Here is a 16,838-nt window from a genome sequence, read left to right as displayed (position 1 = left end):
CACTCACATTGACAGTGATGAAATGCTTTGAGAGGTTGGTCATGACTAGACTGAACTCCTGCCTCAGCAAGGACCTGGACCCATTGCAATCTTCCTATCACCACAATAGGTCAACAGCAGACACAATCTCAATGGCTCTCCACACAGCTTTAGACCACCTGGACAACACAAAACACTTACGTCAGGATGCTGTTCATCGACTATAGCTCAGCATTTAATACTATATTCCCACAATCCTGATTGAGAAGTTGCAGAACCTGGGCCTCTGTACCTCCCTCTGCAATTGGATCCTCGACTTCCTAACCAGAAGACCAGAGTCTGTGCGGATTGGTGATAACATATCCTCCTCGCTGACCATCAACACTGGTGTACCTCAGGGGTGAGTGCTTAGCCCACTGCTCTACTCTCTATATACACATGACTGTGGATAGGCAGAGCTGAAATACCATCTACAAATTTGCTGACGATACAACCATTGTTGGTAGAATCTCAGGTGGTGACGAGAGCACATACAGGAGTGAGATATCGCAACTAGCCACAGCAACAATCTGGCACTCAATGTCAGTAAGACAAAAGAGCTGATTGTGGACTTCAGGAAGGGTAAGATGAAGGAGCACATACCAATCCTCATAGAGGGATCAGAACTGGAGAGAGTGAGCAGTTTCAAGTTCTTCGGTGCCAAGATCTCTGAGGATCTAACCTGGTCCCAACATATCGACATAGTCATAAAGACTGGTATGGAGGGGCTACTGCACAGGACCGAAAGAAGCTGCAGAAGGTTGTAAATCTAGTCAGCTCCATCTTGGGCATTAGCCTACAAGGTACCCAGGACATCTTTAGGGAACGGAATCTCAGAAAGGCAGCGTCCATTATTAAGGACCTCCAGCACCCAGGGCATGCCCTTTTCTCACTGTTACCATCAGGTAGGAGATACAGAAGCCTAAAGGCACACACTCAGTGATTCAGGAACAGCTTCTTCCACTCTGTCAACCTGTTCCTAAATGGATATTGAAGCTTTGGACACTACCTCACTTTTTTTCATATACATTATTTCTGTTTTTGCACATTTTTAAAAATCTATTCAACATACATAATTGATTTACTTGTTTATTTATTATTATGTTTTATTTTTGTTACGTAAATGGCAACAATGAATATTAATCGAGACAGGTTATATAAAAATAACCAAACATTTATTAAACACCGATAAATGATATGGGAAAAAAGAAAACAAACGAAAACTTTAGCCGGAAGTTAACAGATATGCAGTCGTTCACCAACTCCCCACTCGGCACTGGTTCTTAAAGCGTTAAATGAAAAAACAGTTCTTAAAGCGATACAGTCAGATATAGTTCTTAAAACGATAACTTCGGAAGTCCAACAGTTTTACACATTCAATTGGGAGAGACTTCTCTGGAGAAGGATTTCTTCACGGACGCACCTTTACTGCTGTTCAACTGACCTTAAATTCCTTTAGAGAGCGAGAGCACCTTTTTGCATAAACTCTTTGCTCTTTCCGGCAAGAGTTATCTCGATGCAGGTACTCCTCCAGCGAAGACTCAATAGGGTCGATTCTTTATTAAACTGCTAAACGATGCCGACTTCTCTCAACCCTTCGATAAATTCTTCACTCTCCCTTCAACTGTTGAAATTGAGTAAATTGGCACATCCAGCCACAAATTTCCAGTCCGAGTAATATGGAATCTTTCAACAGAACGCACAACCGTTTTAAAAATGAAACTGCGTCATAAATACAAACGCAGCAGAAATGGAGGCACAGCACGTTCTACCTGGAAATCTACAAACCTAAAAACCAACTGCATCACCTGGGTCGACCCTTATATAGTCACAGGGCACATGTCATCACGTGACCTCACATCGGTGGGAAAATCACATCAGGTGACCTCCAAAAGACCATTACATCATTCTCACAAAAAAAAGCAGATCTCCTTGAACATGTAACATTTATAATCTTTTTCTTTCTCTGCTAGATTATATATTGCATTGAACTGCTGCTGCTAAGTTAACAAATTTCACATCACATGCTGGTGATAATAAACCTGATTCTGATTCTGACTATTTTGGAAACTAACCCCCATTCCCACTCTGTTACATGAATTTGTGATTCAGTTAGCCTTGTGATTTTCCCCATAGCACCTCATTATAAAAGGGCAATTGATTACCGAAGTTTTATTTGGTGACTAATAAATAAAAGTAAGATCTCCCATTCCAAATAATAATAAATAGATGCAACTAATGAAGCCCAAGATATAATGTGGTCCTGGTTTTCTAAGGTAATGTTCTGCTAAGTCATTCTTGATCTTCAGTGTTATGCTTTGTAACTTCAAGTCATTAAACTAATTCAAAAGAAGACATGGGAGTCCAGGTATGCATATTTAACTTCGTGTTTACTTTAAGTGAGGTGCGCATGTACCACATTCTAGCGTGATGACATTTGTAATTCATATAACCCATAATTAATTATTTAAGCAAATCAGAAATCTTAATAAATCAATCTATATATAATATACACACAAGGTTACCGAAATATTACTTAAATATTAAATACACAATATCCAGAATTTTCTGGACTCCAAAATAGAATGAGAACTCAACTATCAACTGGCTCTGCTCAGGTTTATGGTTTAGCTGTTCACAAATAAAGCATTTTTTTGATGTGGGATTTTCCCTTGGCATGTTATTCAGTCTGATCTTTCCTCTACACTGCCCTTAAACGAAAATGCTGGTTTTATCTGGATTGAAATTAAATAGCATTACCCTGTTGTATGCAATAGAAAATCATTTTTATCTGTTGATATAAAGACAATTGGAGTGAAGTATACTTTGTACACTGTATATAAAGTATATGCAATGGAGAAAGTGTCTTTATTTGAAACACTGACTCTGGTTCTCCCTAGATTGACCTGCTGATTGTTTCCAGCATTTTGCTTGATCTTGTGCAATATAATGACCTTTACTGGGTCCCCTGTATCATTCAGAAAACTGGATGGAACAGTTAATATCATCAGCCACCTTTAGACCTTTGCTGGAGAACTCAGACCACACATCAGAGTTATGTAGCTAGTAGGGTTGAGACCTCACCATTGTCAATGACTAGATTTTAAAACTGACTCCTGGACCCACATCCCAGTCGAATGCACATTAATAGGTTAATCAGCTACTGTATGTAGGTGATGGTGGAATCTGGGGGAGTTGAGAATATGAGGGGAATAATGGGATTAGTGTAAACATTCAATAGTTGATGTGCATTCAGCAGATTAAAGGGCCGCTTTCTGTGCTGTATGACAGGGAACTATTTCTGTTAGGATGCTTAGATCAACATTGTCTTGAATCTGCATTCCCAAACTAAAGAGCCTACAAATTAAAAAAAATACCTGTATCTCTAACACTTACATCCTTCCCTGTACTAAAACAATGTCTCCCCACAACTGGAACACAGCTAAACTAAACATATGCCAATAAAAATGAAATGATTCAATGAGAAAGTTCTACTCCGTTATTCATTTAACTGTGTAATTTATTTATAGAACAGTATTTGTTATCTTTGTACACTGTTGCTGGCTGATAATATACAAAGAGTACACATTGTTGGGAAACAAATAATCAACATCCAATAATCGTTATAAAGGATCTATTAAAATGCTTTTATCAATGCATATTTTTTATATTTTTGTGCATTATTAGGATCATCTAGTGATATTGTGAAGAGAATGAAGATCCAAAATAAATTAAGTTGTAGTGTTTTCTTAAATTCCATCAGCTAAGTTTTGGCTATGTTCTATTACTGTAGTTATATGATTGATGTACATGTGGATGTCTAAAGATATTTTAAAGAGGATCACATAATCTCTTGTTAGTGAAATCAAAACACACGATTATGCTGAAATGTTGTGAATACAACTTTAGCTAAACAACAGAAAACGAAGTAATTATGAACAGTTTTTTCTGGTACAATTGGCATGGACATGGCAGATAAAGTTAAAAGCAGAGAAGTATAAAATGATATATTGAATGATAGTATGAATTAAATTGCTTATTTTTGGTGGAAGTGCAAGAACAGAAAGACCCAGTGTATAAATATATAAATCTTAGAAGTGTACTTATAGTCCAGAAGATAGTTTGAATAACCTTTAATAGTAGAGAAATAGAATGCAGGATTAATAAAAGTACATTAAACTGATTTGGTGTAAAATTGAGCATTTATGATTGATTCTGGCAATCATTGTTTAAGAAGGAAATCAAGCCAATGGAGTCAATGTGAATGAGATCTACAAAAGTGCTAACAGGATGAGGAACTTGAGTTATTTTTGTGTTTTTGTAGTGCTTTTTAAAAATCATGAATGGTTTGAGAAAATAATTAATGAATTATTTCCAGTCGGAGGTCTCAGTCTCAAAGCAATGCAGATTTAAGCAAATTAGGAATGAAAAAAGAATGTGATCAATCAGTGGTATAAGGAAAAAATAGTGCTGGTGGAACAACTGAAGTAACTAAAGGTGGGTCGGGAGGTGCTATAAGTAGCAACAGCAAAAACATTGACAGCACTTGTTGTCTAAGAATGCAAATCAACATTTTCTCCCTTTTATTGCTTGGTCACACCACAGAAAATTACTTCTCTTCATCTACCCTATGGAACCCATTTATCATGTTAAAAAACCCAGCTCCATCATCACTTAATCTTCCGTATCAAAGTTATTGCAACCTTGGTCTCTGCAACTTGTACATTTAATATAGCTCTTCTAGTCTCTGTTACGTTTGTTTGAATATGCATTTAACCATCCCCTGACCTATTATTTACACTTTCTGAAGTGCAATGCCCATATCTGATACAATTCTCTGTATGTGTCAGTCTAACCAGTATTTTGTATACAGTATCTGCACGGCACTTCACATTCCATTGTATTGCAGCCTATTCGAAATGAAGGCTGACATTTCATTAGCAATTTTAATTAGTTTTTAGTGGCTTCTGTACCTGGGCCTGTACTGTTCTCAGTGGATCACAAGTCTGTTATCACGTTTTCATCTGAGCGCAATTCAGGGCAGTGCTTTGCAACATTCTTCTGCTTTAATTTTGCTGCATCAATGATTGTTGCTGCTGATATATTGAAGGACACAAAAAAGGATTTTGTTTCTCTTTATTAGCCACACTCCAAAAATATATGCAGTAATATTTGAAACAACAATATAAAATTAGGTTACGCATTGAGAATTTTATAAGTATTGAAATTTGTTCGTGGTGGTTTTAGGTATGAAAGAAATGAAATATAGTACTGTTTTCAGATGGATTAAATTACTTGTAAATGTTCATTGTAGTAACTTCAATTAATCATAATAAATAACTTGTTAATTCATACAACAGTATATAACAGAAAAGATTGGAGCTACATGCAAAAGTATTTGTTAACTTTCAGTTAAAGATTGTGTACGTAAATTTTAAATATCGATATGAAGCCTTCCTCTATCCAGTATTGCTAATTAAGATGCAGAAAATGTAAATAATAACACTGGTTACCACTCTAAAGAAATCTTGATATCACTATAAAGAGTGAAACAGCAACTATCCCCCCCCCAACCCCAATTCTACTTAAGTTGTGAGTAACTAGGCAATTTTAGTGTGTTAAATAACTATTTATTTTTTCTTTATTTTTTTTAAAAGGTAAAGTGCTTTCTTTTAAAAAGGAAAGAATAATTTAGTAGGACTGGCTAACAAAACCATAACTAGCCTATTAATCGGTGAGGATTTTGATGGCACCAACACTACAACATTCTTAATGGATTAAATTTCTTTGAATCTATTTAAAATTCATCCTGACGTGTAGACTAAGATCTGCGATTGCTGATGCTCTATTTTTTTTCCTCGAAAATCCAGCTGTAATTGTTTGAAAAGGTCATCCCACGGACACAGCAGAAAAAAAACTGAAGCATGACAGGAAATAGCAAGCGACCTATTTTAAAAGAAAGCTGCCCTTCTGCAAGGATTTTCCTTAAGGTCTTGCATGACAAAGATACTACACAAGGAGTAAAGCTCAGGCATCTCTGTGGCTGTATTAGTGGGCAGCACCAATAAGATCATCAGATTTTAAAGTACAATTGCATCATATGACTCTTTCCTTGGTTCTGGCAAACTGGTTTTGATTTTGACTTAACATATTCCTTGTCATAACTATTTTTTTATTTGTTAGCTTGGGATTTCCCAGGAAGCTATTGTATTAAAAGTTTTGTGTTTTCTCTTATAGTGAGGAGTATTGTGTGCATTCATCTAGGTACAACTATTAAATTCACAATAAACATTTCATAGACTGAATTTGGAAGTGTTTTGGTCTTCTATTTGAGGTCTAGTAATATCCCTTTAAATAAAACAAACTTCTGATTTTGTGATGTGTTATCACACAGGCAATTTTGTTTTAAATAAAGTATGTAGTATGTTTCTACAGTTAAAGGCACCTTTTAAACATTTATTTCTAAATAATGTTATTTAAAATATTCTATGCCACGTGTACCTATTTTATGTGGCATCATGACACCAGTAACCAGTGATCAAATCATTCCCCTGGGACTTGTCACCTTATTTCTATGAAAAGGAAATGGAAATAATTGAAGTTTAGGTATGGCAACATCAGCTATTGGGTACTGAGCATTTAGTTAAAACTTAAAAGCTTTTAAAGCAGTGAAATTTGTTCTATCAATATATCTTCAGTTCCATGTGCAATTTTCAAAATGGCTGTCAAATAATATGCTAAATATACAGATAATTAACTGTTTTATTCTCAATTGTTTTTATTTTGGTTACAATTTAACTAACGTAGTTACAATTTTATCTTACAAATAGAAGCCACTGTACCACCAAGGACTGGCTCCAAACCCCTGAAACATGAACGCATATCCTTTCGTGACAATCAAGTGCGTCTTAGTACAGGATGGGGAACTGGCAAGAGGAGGGAAAAATCTTCCTAATTATTGCCTGCATTCATAGGAACTTGCATAACAAAATTAATAAATGTGTCTGTTATGAAGGTCATGGCACTAAAATTTGGAATGTTCAATGAGTTTGGCCAGAGATTTCAATTATTATTTTAACTGTCACTGTATTACTCTAGTTGTTTGACAGAGTTGAATAACAAAATAATGGTTATTGATGACAATTTCATAATGGAAAGACCATTAACTGTTATATCATTTTATTCTGATATAGATTAATTTCAGAAATGTAGTTTCTATTGGTAATTTTCACAAAAACAATGAAAACTAAAATGTAAAACTTGCATTTATAACAATGTGATAATTCTTATGCTTAGCTATCTTAACACTATACTGACTGCAATGACAGAACACGATTCACCTAATCTGCATGAAATTAAATATTTCAGAATGCATTCAAAGATCTTACTGCTTTTGAATAATTTATAAAGATGTATTATATTGTAACTGTCCCAAACTGTTTTTATTTTGTAACTGTTCATAATCTATAAATTAAGCAATATGCATTGCACATGAATTAGAACTATTGATGTATCATTATCAGTATATCATCCTTGAATGTAATGCTATGACATTATTACTCTTCAACGTTTTGTACACCTAAATCAAATTAGCAGCTTCGCTAACTTTTCTCTATTCTGCTTAAGAAAAGCTCTTTCTATCTTGCACCTTCACTGAAAACGTATGCTTCTTTTAATCATATCTTTGAAAAATAGAGCTAATGATTTGGAGAACCCACAAGTATATAGTTTTGTATGTAATTAAATGGGAAACCACTGATTTTCATGCTGTGTATGCATAATTTCAGTTTTTTTTCATAATAACTTTATTTTTTCAGATTGAAGTGAATTCTATTCAGAATTGTACCATGGCAATTTATATATTTTACTGTTTTTTAATATGTGCAGTAATAATCCAGAAAAATAACTTATGCTTTGTATTCAAAGTAGGGTCTGCTTTTCATTGTTTAATTGAGTGTCTCCTTTAATAAAAAGGTCTATGAGTAACAAATTTCAAAGGGAATCTCAAACTGTCTTAGCAGCAACGATCTGATTTAAAAGCAGTTTTTCAGATCAGAAAATAATGTTCATTATATTACAGAAAACAATTGCTTTTAAGGTTAGAAGTGGCAGTTTAAGCTTCCTCCTAGTTTTTTTTTTAACTTACTCTGCAGGTATGCCAGTTTTAAAACTTGACAAAATATTCGTGTTAGGCTTCATGCATTTTATATTTGCACCTTGAAGAAACTAAAATTGGAAGGAAAAATGCTGAAAGGGAGATTACTAGCACTATGCTGAAGGGTGGCTTTGTGCTGCAAAAAAAAATACTAGGGAGAACTATATTTTCACCGGAAGAGCTGCAGTTTTCTGCGGCGGAGAATCATGTTCGGCATGGAGACGGACAATCCTTTCAAACAACACACAAAAATGCTGGAGGAACACAGCAGGCCAGGCAGCATCTATGGAAAAGAGTCCAGTCGACGTTTCGGGCCGAGACCCTTCGGCAGGACAGGGTCTCGGCCCGAAACGTCGACCGTACCTTTTTTCCATAGATGCTGCCTGGCCTGCTGTGTTGCTCCAGCATTTTGTGTGTAGCTTTGAATTCCAGCGTCTGCAGATTTTCTCTTGTTTATCATTTAAAACATTGGGATTTAGATGGTGTCATCTCACTAAGTAAGAAGCTGGACCAAGGAATGGAAGAAATAAATGTGGAAGAGCGCTTGTCTTAACCCAGGACATATAGTATTCTACACCCCTGCTAACCTCGAACTTCAGCTGGGAGACCCCATACGGCTGGTTGTGAGGAAGGGGCTCGCCTTAAAAAAGGATGGTTCTGGCTGTTTCCAGGTGTAAACCTGCGGCAGAGCAAAAACTTCAATGTAATATCATCCAAGCATGTAGTTTCCCTTTACCAACAACGACTGATCTGATGTGCTATTTGCATTTCTTTTCCAGATGCAGCAAGAATTTGATAGGGATTTAACTCAATTTAAGGCGATTTTTAAAAATTCTAGTGTCGAACAGTTGCAGCCGCATTACCTCAGCAGGAAATTTCATTGCCATACCCTGATAAGTGTGACCATCCTAAGAGAAAGGCATACACAACAGCTCCACTGCAAAAATGTAAAACCGGCTAATGTCAATGTATTTCCCCAGTTCCTTGATAATCCTTGTAGTATTTTCCACTTCTCACAAGTCTGTTTGCTACCTTCCCGTACAGCATCCATGTTAGTCACAGAGACTAATCGCTATGTTATATCTCTTGGAAATATATTAGGATATAAATATATATTCGAAGGAAACCCTATAGTCAACAATAGGGTCCTTCTTTTTTTGGATTCTTCCTACTGGTTCCGAATATGGATATTACAGAATTCCCCGCACACATTGTCGACGTGTCTCTCGAGAGAACTTTTGCACTTCCGGATGTATCCTGCAATGATTAAATGTCGTTTAGGAGTAAAAATTGGATTTAGCAGTGCTCCTGAAATGTTCTGATGGGGGGAAAAAAAGTCGAATGCATTTGTTTGCCAAATCAAACAAAAGAAATCTCATACAGCAAACCCAAACAAATGATTGAGAGTAGAAAGTCATTTTGATGACTTCAGATGATTTAACATAACCGCCAAATAAAGATCACCAAACCTCGCTCATAAACGGCCCTTAGATGCACGGTAAGTTTTGTAAACCTCCAAGACCGCTAACGTTCAATTTTCGCTAAACTTATCTTGTCGTATTTTTCAAATAGAGGTGGTTCTTGTTGTCAGTAGCGTGATTTAACATGCCTGAGTGATGGTTCGAGACCCTCGGGGTGGTTGTAAATGTCTTGTTCACTTTGAATCAACAGAATGCTTTCAAATTGCACCTGATGTTTGCATTCCGATTCGGGCCACTACAGTTGTCCAATATTACGTCGTTTGTGTTTGTTGCTTTAAGCTTTCTCCTGATCTGTCCTCGGTAGAAGCGTGATAAGACATGCTGTGTCAGTGTTGTCACGTGAAAAGTTAACCCGCGGAGCTGTCACTGTGCAAACCGTGTAAGCAATCTATGTTTCTGAAGCGCACGTGGTGCCTGAAAAGTATGATCCTTGCAGAAATTATTTTAATCAAATAAACAATTAATTTTCGAAAAAAAGAGTATTGTTCATCGTGTATTTATGCTCCTGATAGGTAGATATTATGACCTCCAACAGATTTTCTTATTAAACGCTACTTAACATAGTCATCGTAAATTCACTATTTTAAGAACGTTTATTGTCCACTGAAAAACGATTATAAACCCGAACGTGGCGTAATGCCGTCATATAGATATGAGGTGAAAAATGATAGCGCCAATAAATCTGTTTGAAACAACTGGACGGCGAATGTGACAACAGACTACGTTCGTGAGAGCACAATGTAGAAGGAAAGAGAAGTTTCCAAATGAAATCAATTGAGCTGCTTAAACAGTAAGAGGGGGAAGTGAGAATAGAAATGTGATAAGGAAGCATTCATTCTGTACCCTTAAGCTGTCTTATAAATTTATTATACGTAGAAAATAAAAAAAGAACAGACTGTTTTTAATCATTGGCATTATTTTTCATATGCAGTAACAATTTAGACCAACTGAAAAATTCCAGGGTGTTAATATAACGTGTTATTCTTACTTAAAATGAATTAAAGTTCAAAGTAAATTTATTATCAAATTGCATATGGTCAACATACATGGACATACTCAGCAAATCTATAGAATACCAACAATAACAGAATTAATGAACGACCACCCAAATGGGGCGTTCAACCAGAATGCAGAAGACAACAAGCTGTAGAAATGCAAAAAGAAGAACCAATAATGTAAATAAATAAGCAATATGTGGTCCACGGCCAAGGTGCGAATATACTGTGAGAAACATAGAAAATAGGTGCAGGAGTAGGCCATTCGGCCCTTCGAGCCTGCACCGCCACGTGTCCTGTGGAGGCTCCAACTAACTACATTATTTCCAAATAGTAAAATGCTGCGAGACAAGGTAGATTTCCATTATTCCATCACTATACCGGCACATGCTCTGCCGGCTGCACAGCACTTTCCCTAATTTATTTTCATCCTACCGGAAGAATAGAGAAGTGTTTTAAATTTCCTGTGAGATTTGCATCTTGACCCACCTGATATGAAGGTGGTGTTTTGTATAAATTGTCTGAATAAAATAACCCATTGTACTTGTTGATGCTGATGAACTGGCTGATTTGTTTTGTTCGGTACGATCCCAGAATTCTGCACAAAACAACGGGGACTCGTAGCTTCAGACGGTCGGCTTGTTATTTACCGTATAGATCTGCCGGAATATGCAAATTTAATGCTCTGCCAAGCGTTACTTGCCAGAGTCATTTCTTTCTTTCTCTCTCTCTCTCTCTCTCTCTCTCTCTCTGTGTGTGTGTGTGTGTGTGTGTGTGTAGGGGCCACATGATTACCTACGCGTCAAAAACAAAGCATGCAAATAAAATGGTCAACGTGATTTTAACTAGAAATATCACGGACAGTACGGACGTAAACAGTTTACTGTTGATGGATTATTAGTATTAAAAATGAAACAGAAACTCGTCTAAAGCTTTTCGACAGCCAAAGGCACATTACGATGCGTTTCAATTGCCGGTGGGGGTGTAATCTGGGTGGAGATTGCTCTTCTGCGATTTGCATATTCATTTGATTGGGAGGAGGCTCCTTCCAGATGCCTAACGCTTTTACTCTATATAGGGCTGTTTCTGGAAACTTTATCCACGGCCAAAAGCTGCACTTTCAATCTGAACTCATTCTCTGGGAGAAAGGATCACGCCTAATCAAGACCCGGCAAGGTCATCGATCATTTGGTTTAGATGATTATGGAATTTGCAAGTGAGAATTTTTCTATCGTTGGCCATCATTCGAAAGGGAACGACTACTACGTGGGAACAGGGGCGACCTTGGAACAAGTTATGGAGAGTATGGAGGGGGGAACTTTCTATAACAAAAATGCATCAAAACGCATCCAAACCTTTATTAATATGGAAAGCAACGAGCACCACGAAAGAATGGGGAAACCCGTTCTCGAGGACGGTCCGAACGGTAGGTGCAAAAACCCTCAGTATCGCCAGCAAAGTAATTCATTCGTAGTGTGTGAGTAAGATTTAATTTGTTTCAAGAACAAGGTATCGAGAAATGAAGGCAAATATCCAATTAAGTACCCTGTACATTTAAATTGCTTGCTTGTCCGCTTGCTATGCACATGGCTGTTGCAATTTTGCTTAAATTGGGGCTGTGCCAATATTGCGCAATTATATTTACAGTTTTATTTATACGATTCACTTCAAGAATTGTAACTTGCTTTCCAGTACCTTCTTCTCGTCCCCATAAAGCGCAAACAGGAAGAGCTGTTTATTCTGCTTGTTCCTCGAAATAGAGGTGATATGTTACCATAACAGACTATTTATCTTGTTTCGGTCGCCTTTTGTGTAGTCGGGAGAACGTGGCGAAACGTTTTCTCAACGTTACCACCACAAATACAATTTCAAAAAGATGTCACCTCGAACTGTAGTCGAGTTATAGGATCTAAATTTACTTGCTGATTTCCAGTGATTCGATAAATGTGGATACTTAGGAATACACTTTATTGATGTGTAATACAGTTATGCAAAATTGAAAGATGAATGGGTGGTAGATATTCCTCGCTCTTAAACCGTAAATCCCTGAAGCAAATAACAACTGGGTTCCGTCCAGAGTCTTGGGCCCGTCTCCTGCCCCCATGGGGTCGGTGATTTCTTTATTAGTGGTCGTGGTGGGAGGAAGGGAATACTAAAAAGGGTAGGGATCGTGGATTCTTCAATCATCAGTTGCCAAACTGTCCCAAGCAATTTCTAATCCAAGGAACTACTGGTTGATAGTACTTGAACATACCTAGGTATCTCAGGATCTCGGTGTTGGAACCAATCTGCCCTGGGTGGGGTGGGGAGGGGTTGGCTTTTATATTTTAAGCTCAGTTCTATTCCCACCGCACAGTAACTATTTGAAAAATTTGTCATTTGATATCCACAATCCAGAAGACTGGGGCAGACTTCTCTCATCGGTTTGTTTAAACACGCAACGGCGGTTGAGCTGCATTTAATACTAATAATACATTGTCTGGAATAATTAAGCGTTTATTAAAATCTCGTCACAACAATATTATTTTCTATTTTGAAAATAAGGAAACAAAACTGTCAATGAAATGCCCTGGCCTTTAATTGCAGTAACAATGAGAACTAGTTGTGACTCTCGGCATAGACCAGTGCTGGAACAGAATTCAAGTGGCCTACTAAGCACCTATGTTATATTGAGTAACTTACAATGCTAACTAATCCTAGCCATAATAGTAACATTGCCGGTGATGCTATATTCCGAGAATTTTTAGAAAAAATAATTTTAGGAGATTATTTAGGAAATACATTTTAGAAAATTACTTTTCTTCTTGAACTTCGCATTTTCTGAAGTCAATTAACCTTAATCAAAATCATCGAAGAGTATTTCCAAATTGTAACAGAATGCATTCATGAAGAAACACGTTTCACTTTGTGGTTGTTACTTCCTTTTAGTAAAAATATTAGCATTAATACAGAAGCACCAATTCTTGGATTTACGACCGCTCTTTTAAATTTATATGTTTTAGTCTAAATGTCCAGGATTTCACTCCATCCAACGTCTTAAGGACGCCCGTTTCTGAATGTAAATTCACAAAACCCGACAACCTTATCGACATTTTCTCTAACGGAATACGATAAACCGTTAAAAATCCACAAGCACTATTGTTGTGTTGCTCTAAGGTGAATCTGGTTTGTTTTCTTCCGGGGAAGTGAACGTCGGTTTACATCAAAATGAGCAGGACTGCGCAAGAGACGGCGCTGAATGCCATTTAATCGCCGCAAGTTATTTTAAAATGAACGCTGGCAAAATCAGTTTTCATGCCTTGAAATCTGCAACTGATGAAGCTGAGAGCGAGAAAAAAAAGTAGATTATTATCAAGGCATTGAACTGATTTTTTTTCATGCAACATGACCTCCACACACTGAAAAGCACAAACTTTGTGAAATCTGAAAAGCTGAGTTCGTGCATATATTTAGAATAATAGTCTGGTGGTGCTTAAGAGTCAAACTGCAAGAACAACACTAAAGATGTTTCAACGTATTTTATGCTTCGGGATTCATAAAATCGAGTTTCTTCCTTTTTAAATAGACATATTGGGGCTGTTACGCCTTTCGACGCACGTTATGTTATCTAATTGCTGAAATGATCAATATTCCAATTAATTCCTTCAGTTGATAGTGCAAGTATGTTGGGCTTTTGCTGAATTATTTCACAAGTTATGCACACTCGAAAAACCGTCAGCTTACTAAATTCAATATATAAAAAAAACAAATCCATGTTGAATTGGGTCCTGGTGTCAGATAAACACGTTAGAGTAAGGAAAGAATCTGCGGTCTGACCTGAGTGTATGAACATTTTGCGATCAGAATCAGATTCAGGTTTAATATCACTGGCATACGTAGTGAAATATGTGGTTTGCCGTAGCAGTACATTACTAAAAAAATTATAAATTACAATAAGACACACACACACACACACATTCACACATATTTAAATCTCAGAATCATAGTAGAAGAATGTGGTGGTGTACATGGGTTCATTGTCCATTCAGACATCTAATAGCAATGAGGAGGAAGCTGTCTGAATCGTTGAATGTGTGACTTCAAGCTCCTGTACCCCCTCCTTGATGGCAGTAATAAGAGAGGGGATGTCCTGTAATAATATAACGTTATTTAAAAGTACTAAATTGAAGATGACTAATACAATAATTCTAACGCAGCCTTATTTAATGGTGCTCTTTTTATTTTCCAAATACGTTTCATTCCGAAAATGTTTATTCTCAACAAGGAAATTAAGGAGTTTATTTAATTCGAAACTTTGAAGATTTTCGAGGAAGAATCATTTTCAAAAAGTATCAAAGAATGGAGTTGACGTGTGGGCTAATCAAAACCCCACAGACTTCGTTCTTTTAATTCAACCTGGTTTCAATTGCTCTTTATATCCTTTCATTGTAAATCCCACAGTCAGACTGCGGCGAATTAGTTCCTGAAGTCCGGTGTGTAATCGCGCTGGGCAGCAAAGATAGCCCGGAAAGTTGTGATTCATTTCGAAATTTACACCGCGAATGGAAATTGGTCCTAAACTCGGGACTGGTTCGGTATTCGTCCGAATCACCTGAAATTATGCAACCAATCATTCCAATGAAATGCTAAATACCCTGAATACAATCTGAGCATCGTATACTGGTTCAGAAACTGACGGGGAAATTTAAACTCAGTCTCGGATTTCCTTTTTTTTAAATGGGGAACGCCAGTTTCAGCCAATGTCCATGTGTGTTCAGTTTTCAGGTAGGGATCCTCTTTTTTTTTGGAAGGGTTGGGTTGTGAATGGGAGAGGGCGTGGGAGCAGTTTCCCAATGGATGACCTACTAAATAATTAATTTACTGAGAATCCTTATCTTTGCCTCTCCGTGTTCACGGTTGCAAAGAAAAGGCCGGAGTTAAAAGCGCAGAATTATGTTACCCGCTCGACCAGACAGGCATAGCGTAAAAACACGTAGATATACTGACGTTTCTTTTTGTCAAGGGAAAGTATTTCATTAAAAAAAGTCAAAGGATAACAGGGTGATGCGATTTCAACTACACAAAAAAAGAATCGTTTCCACAGAGTTCTTGAAAACGCAATACCCAGAAAAAAGTCGACGTGCGAGTGTTTCCCACAAAAAGAACCATTTCTCCTGTTATAGAAGCAGCGGATTGTATTGCCAGAACTAATCTGCGAGTTTTACAATTTACAGTGAGCAGACAGCGATAACAGGGTTCTGAGCTAATAGATTGCTGTTTACTTTTGGGAAGCGTTAAAGATCAAGAATTTTTCAGCAGCTCATAAAACATATAAAGCGACCCCTGGGTTCCTTTAGAGCTTTCAGCCAGTGCGAGCAAATGATGACAGAAGCTGAAATTATTTTGGATTTCGAATATCCTTAATCAATTAAAAAAGAACTGAGATAATAAACAACAAAGTAAGAATCCTAGTAACAAGTGGATCTACCTTCTTCTCTCTCGTAAGCATGCTTTTTTGATTTTGAAAATGAGGCACGTTTAAACAGTTTGAAGCCAATTTTGAGCCTATTCCCTCGCATGTCGTGTTTGGAATTGCCCGGGATCAGAATGAAATTCAAAGTTCTGGAGAACTTGTTGCATTTCAGACCGTTACAGTGTTGCACAGCTGAAGCCTCATTCAATTAAAAAAAGCGCCAGATCTGCCCTGGTCCTAACGAGTACATATAATGCTATCGAGTACTGTATACGGATTTTAACCAACGACACAAGTTAGAAACCCATTTATGTCTGGGTATCCTTATATTTGTTGTGTTTATAAAGAAAGACAAAAAAAATAATAAACACGCGAAAGTCTGCAGATGCTGGAAATCCAAAGCAACACACACAATATGCAGGAGGCAGCATTTATGGAAATGAATAAACAGTCAACGCTTCGAGCTGAGACCCTTCGTCAGGACTGAGAAGGAAGGGGGAAGATGCCGGAATAAAATAAAGGTGGGGGAGGTGGGGTCAGAGGATAGTTAGAAGGTAATAGTTGAAGCCAGGTGGGTGGGAAAGGTAAAGGGTTAGACGAGGAGAGTAGACCATAGGAGAAAGGGAAGGAAGAGGGGCACCAGGGCAAGGTGATAGGCAGGTGAGAAGACATAAGAGGCCAGGGTGGGGAACAGAAGAGGAAGAGGGGAGCGGGAGAGATTTTTTTTTACCGGAAGG

General features: G+C 37.3%; 2 protein-coding genes across 5 annotated transcripts in view; both read left to right on the top strand.

Moving 5' to 3' along the window:
* lrriq1 (leucine-rich repeats and IQ motif containing 1) overlaps positions 1-7,748 on the top strand; it is a 172,877-nt gene extending 165,129 nt beyond the window's left edge. For 3 of the 4 annotated variants that reach the window (XM_072267486.1, XM_072267485.1, XM_072267488.1), the window contains one exon: positions 6,849-7,748. In XM_072267486.1, coding sequence (XP_072123587.1) covers positions 6,849-6,973 — 125 coding nt within the window. In that variant the 3' untranslated portion in view covers positions 6,974-7,748. The remainder of the gene's footprint in view (positions 1-6,848) is intronic. The other variant, XM_072267487.1, reaches the window with a different exon arrangement.
* Positions 7,749-11,645: 3,897 nt separating this feature from the next.
* The window catches only part of alx1 (ALX homeobox 1), a 38,636-nt gene continuing 33,443 nt past the window's right edge, over positions 11,646-16,838 (top strand). Inside the window, exon 1 of the mRNA XM_072267489.1 lies at positions 11,646-12,075. Coding sequence (XP_072123590.1) covers positions 11,847-12,075 — 229 coding nt within the window. The 5' untranslated portion in view covers positions 11,646-11,846. The remainder of the gene's footprint in view (positions 12,076-16,838) is intronic.

This window comes from Mobula birostris, chromosome 9 (assembly GCF_030028105.1).
Source record: "Mobula birostris isolate sMobBir1 chromosome 9, sMobBir1.hap1, whole genome shotgun sequence".
In the NCBI taxonomy this organism is placed as follows: Eukaryota; Metazoa; Chordata; class Chondrichthyes; order Myliobatiformes; family Myliobatidae; genus Mobula; species Mobula birostris.
This window is presented reverse-complemented; position numbering and strand designations above follow the sequence as displayed.